Below are 10,932 nucleotides of genomic sequence, written 5' to 3' on the forward strand. Positions count from 1 at the left end.
CATCTCGGTCTTCACCATGTGCTTCCAGAGCATCATGAAGAAGAGCATCTTCAATGTGTGTGGGCTGCTGCAAGGGATCGCAGGTGAGATTTACACACAGTGCACATGTTCTTCATGCCAGTGATTTGCAAAAATGTTGAATGTTCCCCTTAAAAATGTTTATTACATTAGAAAAGGTGAAAGGTTTCAAGACCCAGTTTGAGCTTGAAACGTACTGTTTCAGTTCAATGAGGATTCAACTGTGCTGTGAGTCTTTTGCAAATTGGAAGTAGCAGTTTTTTGTTCTGGGCAGTAAAGATGAGTTTTGTTCACTCACTGTACTGATCTTCAGAAGACAGAGGGATCTTTAAGCTCACTCTGATGATCTAAGCCTTACTGTTTTTGTTCATTCCTGTGACGTCCACCATCCATCAAGCTAAATGAAAAGTCATGCTTTCAGCTGAACACGTTCATTACGAGCACCACAACTCCCACTTCTTAAAATGGTGTGTTTAATTCTGGTGGAGCCTTCGGTGAGCTTTTACCCAAAGTTAGTCAGACATTTAAAACACACAGGAGCTGGTTTCCACCCTCAGAGCTGTCACTCAGTCCAGCTGCCACCCAGATATTTACTTTCTACTCAGTCAGCTGGAGATTTTCTGACACTTGATTGGCCTAAAAAGCACTAGACCGCGCATGCGTATCTCAGTTTGTGTGCAAAGGGTGTGTATCTTGTGTCTGTGGTTGTGTGTCTCAGGGAAAATCTTGGGACACTTTGACTCACTGTGGTGAATTATGTAAGGGAGGAGGCCCCGAGATCAGACTCACTCAGCCTCCTGTTATTCACACACTGTGGCTCTGAGCTCTCTGGCGATTATGGCTGTCCTCCCTCACGTTATTTATTTGGTGCAGGCCCAAACAGAAAAGGCTGGTGAAGGACATGCCCAGCTGTAAATCCTGCTCTGTGCAGGCTGACCTGAGGGAGAGCATCCAGCAAATAATGACTGGAGACAGGAGGCGTCTTTCTACTCACTAAGCTTAAAACACCTTTATGTGAATGTTTCTTTAACACACAGTATTTTATTCTGCCACATTTTCTTCACCTGTCTGAGTTAAATGTAGATCTGAGTGAAGTATCAGGCCGTTCTGGACAGTGAGCAGGAATCTTTACTGTTCAGTGTGATGACATGCCGGTCAGGACTTTAATATAATCAACAAAACACAGACATTCATTATAAACAGTCTCTCAGCTGATTTTCCAGAAATCATATTTATTCAAAGTTGTTGTTGTTGTTGTTTGGACTTGATAATAATTGATCATTTAAGCATCGAACAGTCACCGCCTGTCAGTTTGAAGGATTCTGAATGTTTGTGATCAATACCAATATTGATATTCAATAGTGCAGAGTTTCCCCGAGGAAATGAAAGAGTGGAGGTGCTGAGAGCCTCTGTGTGGTTTCCCTGAAGTTCAGAGAGCCTTTTGTTATATTGATTTCAGACTACGTCGGATGCGTGCACAATGAAACACTGCAGGAAATCATGGTGTTTAGACTTAGTTAGAGCTGTGATAGTAGATTATGAATTATTTCGTAGGAATACTTTAAAGTGTCTCTGTATTTTTGTTGCCACTGGAATTGTAGCCACAAATGAAGCCCTCCGGAGGTGAATACTTAATACACAGAAGATGCATTGTTTGTGTGGTTCCTGGTCGAACGAGGTTTTGCTGTCGTGTTTTAAAACATCCATCAGCTACTTTTGGTGCCATTTGTAAAGTCCACTGGAGAATTGACTTTACACAGTCAGTGTTGTAGTATTTAGTGCTCTGTAGCTCCAATATGGCTGCTAGTCCCCCTGTTTACCATTTGCTAATGTAATGAAAGTGAGGAAACGCACTGCCGAGCCTCCTCATTGTGGAGAGAATAAGGATGTGGAAGGGGAAGAGGAAACGGGGCAAGAGGAGCTTCAAACAGCTGAGGAGGCAGGAGGGTCTCCGTGTGGAGCTAAAGGGTGACCAGAGGAAGAGATAAGAGCCATCATTCCACCTGTCTCACTGACTGTCACTGCTGGTGTTTCTTGGGGTTTGTCTTCTTAGTGTGCGTAAGGATCTTCAATGCGGCCTGTGCGTGATATCCAGCAGCAGCAGCACCGCACCGACTCTCCACTAATCACTGTTTCCACAGAGCGTGCCGACCCTGCAGTAATGACAAAACTAGAGCCAGATGGCAGATGTTTGGGGAGGTGATTGACATCAGATGGGAAGATTGTGATGCTGTTGTGTTGCCAGAGATGGTCACGTCATTGCACTGGAGTCCCTCCAAACCCCATTAACCTAATCTTCATATTCACTGATGTCACTTGTACTTTTCACTTTAGACTTTCTTAACCCCTCTCACACACTTTCCATGTCATTAAACTGACGGTCAGTGTAGGCTCAGGTGGTTTTAACATTTCAGTTGAAGGTAAATCCATTCCTTCTGCTCTGTGTAATCAAATGGCTATAACAGATTTCTGCTGAGGGTTAGAGGCGCACACTTTGGATCCTGCAGACACTCATTTTAGGACGACTTATACACTAGTTACTACCTGTAAATGAATTCTTTGTATAGTTACTGAAATGCTTTCCTCATTCATTGTCACTTCTTTAGCTGAAAAGGATTGGAGTGAAGTTGTCAAACAAACTTGGCTGTAAAACTGTCTCCAGTTCTTGTGCGTTCAGTGTCAAATGCTCTTATTACCCGTCGTAAACCTTCCTCCAGTTGTGAGTCACAGGCCATGACTGCTCTTCAGGCTGGAAGTGAAGGAAAACAAAACACGGTCTTACAGGAACATAAGCAGTGTTACTGTTTCATGATGACTGAGATAAGATACCATGTGTTACGCAAAAGAGGAAAGAACGTCTGCTCTGAATAATAAGAAATGGGATTCCCGTGTTGTTACAAGCTTTTATTGGATATGATGACACTAGCCACAGTATGTAATCATATCAGATTTTAGGGAAGAAATTGCTTTTTGGTAGAAATTGTAATACTGTACCTGGTGCATATTGTTGACGACCTGCTCTACATGTTGTTTTCTACTTGTTTACAAGCCTGATGTTCATGAGTCCAGCAGTTTCCTGTTTTAAAGTTGCTTTAATCAATATTTTGTACATCACTAATGGATCAAATGACTATGAACAAAGAAGTACGCACAGAAAATTATGGGACGAGTCTGCAGTTCTCCTCTCTCCTGTGCATTTCGGCATCTTTCAGCTCATCATTTTGTTTTTTCTTATACTCCACAACTGTACTGTTTTGCTTTGGTCTCGCTGCACTCATCAGCATCAGAAAGCTCTGAACGTAGCTGGTGAACATAGTGGAGCTTTTATCAGCTAAAGACATAAATATTCCCCTTAGGAGCAAAAAGGCTAAAAGGAGAGTGGGAGCTGGACACAAACACAACAAATCAATGCCAGCTTTGTTCTGTATCACTTCAGAATGTGATAAAATGTTAACGTTGTGCTTACTCAGCATGTACTGGTGCCCACAAATAGCCCAAAACAAAATCAGCTAATGCAGGTTGAAGAATAGTCCATCTATATATCACTATAGCTGACTGGCAGGCTAGCGCACTCTCTACATTAGCTGAGATGGCAACATGACAATGCAAAGGGTTAGGTGGAGCGTGACGGGGCGGGGGAGGGAGGAGCAGAGTGATTGGTTTTTAGCCTCATGCTTAACACTGTCCTGATTTCCAGAACTTTTAAAGAGAAAGTAAAGCAGAAAGAGAAAAACACACCTTTTATTCCATCACTTGCTCACCCCTGACTTATCTCCCCTGTTTTCTTTTGCCCTCTCGCCTCCTTTTTTGTCTCCTCATGTGCATTCCAGAGATGGACCCAGGTCTCCTTTTTACCCAGAAAGGAGAAAGGTGGCCAGATTTCTTGGAGCAGAGTGCAGACCTGCTGTGCTGTGTTATAGGGTGGGAGCAGAGGTTAGAACAGAGGGGAGGGGGGTGGATGATTGGTGGCAGGGAGGCAGCTATCAGAAACTGATTGATGGTGTAGAATTGACAGGTAATGCCGACAAGAGCCAGCACAGAGGGAATAGTGAAGCCTGTGGAGGGTGGAGAGCGGTGGGATGCTGGTCCAGCTTGTAGGAGGGCTGAGAATTAAAACCATACCTTCAATCCATCACTGGAGCAGGTCTGGACATCAGGGCAATGCAGCAACATGTGGAAAGAATTTATGACCTAGTTTTCATTTCCTCGTTTAATACGATACTGGCTGCTTTAAGAGCAAGAGAAAGGAGGCAGAGAGAGAGAGAGAGATTAGGAGCGAAGCAGCAGGACCTGCTCGTTGAGGGAGAGTCATTCGGGTGACATGAAGACAGACATGTTCATTTCCTGCCGATCTGATTTATTTTGTGAAACTGTGCTATTGTAAATGTTTCCTTCTGAGCTGACTGATCCATGTCCACTGTTACTGGAGGACGTACAGAGGGAACAATGTAAACAGTCCCCTCAGAAAACAACTTAACAATTTGATTTACAAAGGTCTTGATTATTTTTCTTGTTTGACAAAGACAGTGACATTACCCATTACCCTTGTTGCTGATTTTACTTTTTAACCAGTTAAACCATTATCAGTTTACTGCTGCATATCTGGGTCCAGACAGTGACTCCAAATGATGTGACCACTCTTTGAGGTCATTTTGTCTCTGGGGTCAGTAATTGATTCATTATATTACTAGGAATTATGATATACAGCTGTGACAAAAATCAACATTAATGTTAATAATTCATACACTCAGATAATTGTAGATCTTTCTTCATTCTTCAGCTGTTATGACCAGGAAAAAGTAATGAATTGCATTGTATGTAGTGTCTTAAAAACCTACATTTGGTGAAAGCTAGGGCCTCGTGAAAGTAAATGACCTGAATACAGTTCGTCTTTAGATCCATAGGAGAAGCAGCGTCAGGAATAACATTAAAGCATTGAAGTAGAGCCAGCGCACCAGTAGAAGTGGGTCACAGTAAAGCAGGAAGTGCTCCCATCCTTCCACCGAGACACGGGAGCGTCGGTAGGCAGGCGGGAAAGCCCTTCGGCTACTTTTTCCTGTTGTTCTCCTCTTTCTGCTGCACACTGACCTGACCGGATTGTGTGTCAAGATTCAGGCTTGGCTCTCCCTTTCCTGTCTTGGCATTTGCCACACTGCCAGGTCTCGCTGTAATTATCTTCGGTCACATTTCAGCCAGTCATCAGGGAATCATTTTTGCCTGGTGTCACAGTTTTTTTTTTTTTTTTCCATACAGATGGGTTGCTTTGAATGCACTTTGGCAGGAAATGTTTTCATACTAGCGAACAGAGGTGGTCACCAGATAATTAGCTGCAGTCATCGTGAACAGATGAGCACCAAAAGAAAGTCCTTCAGAACCTGAAGCACTTTATTTATTTAGATTTACTGTGTTTTTGACTAAAGATGGCAACGTTATTTGACTGTTCCTCTAAATATTTGCAGCTACTTTAAACTACAGGCAAAGCTGCAATGAAATGTTAAATTATTCTGCAGGATCATGTCCCCGCTGGATGTGGTGACCACCTGAAGTTCTGTTTAGCAACACGATCAGGTCAAAACGTGTCCACAGAATTCAGTATAGACTGTAATATAATAGGTAGACAAGCTTGAAATGTTCTGCGCAGATTTATGCTTTTACTAAACGCAAACCCCGTTAACATTAGCAGTCACAGAGTGACTCTGTGTGCCATGTCTTCATGTCTTTCATTTTGAGTTTCCCCTGGAAATGTTTTGTAACTTAGTTTCATTTGTTTTGTGCAATGTGCAGCCCTTTCGTATGTGGTTGTGTTTAGTCTCTTTGATTTAATGCCTGTGTTTATAGCACATTTCTGTATCTAGATGTGTTTGGAAAAGGCTTTTAGGTGAAACAGCTGCTGCCAGGGACAAGACTGAACTGTTGTGCTCTGTGTAGGTTCTATTAATGTGCTACCATGACTTGAGTTAATTCCTTCTCCTTGTTTCCTTGGCTGCAGGTCTGTTTCTGATCCTGGGCCTGATGGTGTACCCTGCTGGCTGGGGTTCAGACAAGGTTGAGCTGTACTGCGGTCCTGACGCGGCTCCCTACCGGGCCGGGCTCTGTTCCATGGGCTGGGCCTTCTACACTGCCATGGGAGGCACCGTGCTCACCTTCATCTGCGCTGTCTTCTCTGCACAGGCCGAGATCGCCACCTCCAGCGACAAGGTCCAGGAGGAGATCGAGGAGGGCAAGAGCCTGATCTGCCTTCTCTGAGAGCTCAGATACTAAAGACCTGCAGGGAAAAGAGAAGAAGAAGAAGAGCAGCCAGCCTATAACAATTAACATGTGCTCTTCAGCCTTTTCTCATAAGCCTGGTTTGTGAAATGAAGGCTCCTGCACCGTTTACCACTAAAACTGCTTCTTTTTGTTTCTGGTTTGTGTTTGTGTGGGAGAAATCTACAAGTGCCAAGTTTTTTTCTCAGCGTGTGTCATCATCTTTCTGCCACTAGAGGTGCTGTGTGTGTTATTGTATTCATGTGTAGCCATGTGGACGCCCAGAAAGGCGCTGTCACCACATGCCCTGTAAATAAGTGGGATTATATATATTTTGTACATAGTTATCACAGAATGATCCAGGGATGAGCTGATGAAGTCACTCTTGTTTTTGTTGCCAGACCACAATCAGCAAACCTGGATCTGTTGGCTATTTGCCATGTGTGAGTATTAACTCAACAAGGGAACCACTACGCAGTCAGAATAAACTACTCCCAGAATAAATGCCCTGTAGCTCAGAGCGGGGGTCCTTTAAAACTTACAGAATGTACTGTTGAAATGTCGACCCTTGAAATGTATGGAAGAAGCGGACTGCACAAGGACAAGCGAAGGACATTCTGCGACGCATGGTGTTTGAACTGTTTTGTAAAAATCCTAAAATGAAGTGAGCTCAGTCCGGGCTATGAGAGAAGACCTGTGAAGTGTCTCTGCCTGGTCCTCATTCAGCAGACATCTGTAATGTGTGCACATGGACTGACTGATGCATAAATGAAGCATTGCTGTTATTAGTAATGTCTGGTTTCAGGGAGTCTGTGTCATAGATAGTGTCCTATCTGTTCTCAGTGTTTCTGCCAAATGAATAAAGAGAAGGGGGAAAAAAATCATGTTTGGTTTCAGTTTTTATCCAGTGAAAGCGTCGCTGTGGGGAATGAGAGGAGGAGATGGAGCAAGTGGAGCAGCCAGCTCACCGCTGAGACCTCGGTTTGGCCCTCGAGGTGGGGGTGGGCCCGCTTTCCAGCCAACGGGTGATCAGTTTTTCCACTGATGCAGAACTGAACTCTCTGAGAGTTTGTGTGTGTGCGCCTGGTAATGAGTGGTGATGACCAAGTACATTTACTTAAGTACAATTTTGAGGAACACGTACTTCCATTTCATACCACTCGTTAAACCAAGAAGAAGAGAGTCATCATTAATGAAGCTTTTTTTCTGGTTTAAATGAAACATGAAATACAGTCGTATGTAAAACCCACATTTGTGTATTGTCCTTCAGTTAACAGACTCACGCTCTTTTCTCCCAACACGTTTTGATCCCACAGCTTCTTGGCCATCAGGAGATGCTGTAAACTCGTTTTCAGCCATCATGGCTTTATGTCATCTGAGCTGTCAAACTCCTGCAGGTTAAACTGGACGACTGAAGCCCTTTTTGGTGCTGACTAACTCTGAATGATTCACTATAAACAGACTGACACTCACTAGCCTAGCAACATCACAAACAGCCCGTAATGCAGAATATTCTGTAGAAGACAATGTTACACTGATTCTCTCTATTCACAAGGAATCATTGTCTTGTTGTCAAATATTAGATGACCCCCGTGTTTTTAAACCTGATTTCAAGAAAAGATATCAGCCTGTATTCAGCCCAGATGCACCCAACCAATAATTTTGTTTTTACTCCCATTAGTCATCTCACCGCCCTACATATTTATCTTATGACCCTTTGAAGGGGCCCAGCCCATAGGTTGGGCACCACTGGACTGAACCACTAACCGTATATGAAGGAGTTAAATCTTGTTCCAGCTCCAGCAGCTACAACTGTAAAACACAGTTACACGGACATTTTTCTGCAGAACCTTTGATACTAGATGTACATTGTGCAAACAATACTTTGGTACTCACATTGAAATATGTCTGCAGGAATTCAACTTGTAATGGAGTGTTTGGACATTGCTGAATTGGTACTTTTATTTATGGATCTGAGTACTTCTTCCACCATGGCAGAGACTCACCTCTGTTTGCTCCCTCTAACCCCAAATACTAAATGCCAGAGGCGGTACAAGTACAAGTAGCAATACCCGAGTGTAAAAATACAAGTTACAAGTAACAGCCCTGCATTCAAAATGTTAAATTTAAGTACAGAAGTCTTAGCATCAAGGTATATTTAAAGTACCTAAAGTTAAGGTACTTGTTATGCAGAATGGTACATTTGACATTAATGTGTATCATATTGTTGGATTATAATTATTGATGCATTATTCTGTTCATCAGTTTGATGTTGCAGCTGGTAAAGGTGGAGCTAATGTTAACTACCTTTTATATATACAGTGGTGTGAAAAAGTGTTTGCCCCCTTACTGATATACTGCTGGGTAATACATGTAGTGCAGTAAAAGTAACAGCCCTGCATTCAAAATGTTAAATTTAAGTACAGAAGTCTTAGCATCAAGGTATATTTAAAGTACCTAAAGTTAAGGTACTTGTTATGCAGAATGGTACATTTGACATTAATGTGTATCATATTGTTGGATTATAATTATTGATGCATTATTCTGTTCATCAGTTTGATGTTGCAGCTGGTAAAGGTGGAGCTAATGTTAACTACCTTATATATATATATAATGTGAAGTAATGTACATACTGCTGGGTAATACATGTAGTGCAGTAAAAGTACAATATTTGTTTCTTAAATGTAGTGAAATCCAACTATGAAGTAGCAGAAAGTGAAAGTACTAAAGAACAGACACCTCAAAATACTTAATTACAGTACTTTTGTAACTATACTTACTTTCCACCACTGACAAATGTTAGTACGTGTGCACTTCCAGTGTGTATATGTGTGTGTGCATGATCACAAAATGTAGAGTCCCGCCCAGATGTTCCTCCCTTCATGTGCACCACAGAGAAGCCTCTGGCACTACTCCCTTCCTCCACCAGCGTACACAACTAAACACACATAACTAAACACAGCGCCTGATGACTTCCAGATTAGGCACATGACAAATCGTGCCATCTGAAAAGCGCGGCAGAGTCTCAGGCCTGTTTCACTGCCAGAGGTTCTGAGTTTGGCCTCTCATTTTCCTTCTCATATTAAGAGGCTGAGGCGAGATAGAACCCCTGAGCTTCCTGTCACACGGGAAGAGGAGAGGTGTGCTCTCACCTGATGATCGTTAAGAAGACCTGCACTTTGATTGGACAGCATGTGTACCAGCATGTCAGGAGCCAATCAGCTGTTGTGAGTGTTAACTGGTGTATTGTTTGCTAAGTCATTCCAGAGAATGAGGTGTGGATCAGTTAATATGTAAGTACTGTATGCTTTATACCACTGAGATCACAGTAAGCTCTAAATGTGTTGGTGGCTGGCAACTGCAACGTTTTAAAAGTTTTTTTAGTCGTATGAAAAGAGACTAAATCCTGTAGAATATTACTGTTTGTTGCACTCGACTGACAGATGAGCACAGCTCCCATCAAATTTAACAAAGCAGTGTTTTGATATCTTTATCAGGCAGTCAAAGCAGAACAGGCCCTATAAAGACAAAACATCCATCGCTCAGGTTGCTGTGATCTTCACAACTGGAAGTCAGTCTACTCTCAGACTGGACCAATCAGAGATGAGCTGGATAACACTGCTTCTCCCATATGTGGACAAAACATGCCTCTGTGGAGAGGCCAAACATAGGAACATATATAGAAAATAAGCTGTTAGTTTCACATGTTGGAGTGTCCTTGGGGCAGTGAGCAGACCAGCCACAGTGAAGCACTTTGTTCATTAATGTCACTCGGTTTTGACTCCCAAATTTTTCTTTTATCTCAAACCGTCATTCAAAGCTATGAGCACTGCACATCCAAACTAAGATCTCCCTCCTTTGTTTAGCTTCTCCAGTTCCAGAGGTAATCTCTCTTAAATAGATCTTAGCTGTTGCCCCATATTTCCTAAGATGTGACATACCCCTCAGAAAACAAAGAGAATCTTAACCTGATATCTCAACAATTAGTCTGAGAGCAGCTATAACTGATATTTTTATATTATAACATACATGAAAACTATGTAAAAGAGGTTGCTTGTAGTGATGAACCTAGAGGGCGTTATCTGCAGCTCCCCATAGCTTTATGGAGCTCGAGTTTCAGGTCGTCGTTTAGCTGTCCAACTACAGCTTTACTGTTGTGTTCACGCTCACTGCTCTTATCAGCGTTGCTTTTGCAGCAGGCGCCTGTTTTCATAGAGACAAGCCCACCTGCTCAGCAGCAAACAGCAGACACTGTAGCTAATGAACATAGTGGAGCATTTAGCAACTAAAAATCCAGATGTTTTGCTCAGGAGACCACAAATGGAGCTAAAAACAGTAAATATTGGACTTTTTCATCAGGTGGTCAGTAACATAACTCCAACTGAATGCTACTGATATTTTGTCTAAACAAGCAACTGTTGGCTACTATGTTAGCCAATATATCAGCTTGATCAGGTGATAATATATCACCGTGGTGTGTATATCACTGTGCTGCCCCCTAGTGGCCAAACTTCAGTTACTGTTGCTTTAAACTCAGAAGAAATTGGAGCATATTTTGACCTAGTAAAACAGCTTGTTTTTAGGGCAGCAAATGTTAGTGGTACAGCTGCACATCCAAACTAAGATCTCCCTCCTTTGTTTAGCTTCTCCAGTTCCAGAGGTAATCTC

The 10,932-nt window shown here is 42.5% G+C and overlaps 1 protein-coding gene across 2 annotated transcripts in view; it reads left to right on the forward strand.

Annotated features, from left to right (window-relative positions):
* Positions 1-7,135, forward strand: part of lhfpl2a (LHFPL tetraspan subfamily member 2a) — a 33,886-nt gene extending 26,751 nt beyond the window's left edge. For both annotated transcript variants that reach the window (XM_020588336.1, XM_020588337.1), the window contains exons 2-3: positions 1-83; positions 6,008-7,135. The exon at positions 1-83 is cut by the window's left edge and continues 783 nt beyond it. In XM_020588336.1, coding sequence (XP_020443992.1) covers positions 1-83; positions 6,008-6,264 — 340 coding nt within the window. In that variant the 3' untranslated portion in view covers positions 6,265-7,135. The remainder of the gene's footprint in view (positions 84-6,007) is intronic.
* The last annotated feature ends 3,797 nt before the right edge of the window (positions 7,136-10,932 follow it).

Source organism: Monopterus albus, unplaced genomic scaffold, assembly GCF_001952655.1.
Source record: "Monopterus albus unplaced genomic scaffold, M_albus_1.0 scaffold530.1, whole genome shotgun sequence".
NCBI lineage: Eukaryota > Metazoa > Chordata > Actinopteri > Synbranchiformes > Synbranchidae > Monopterus > Monopterus albus.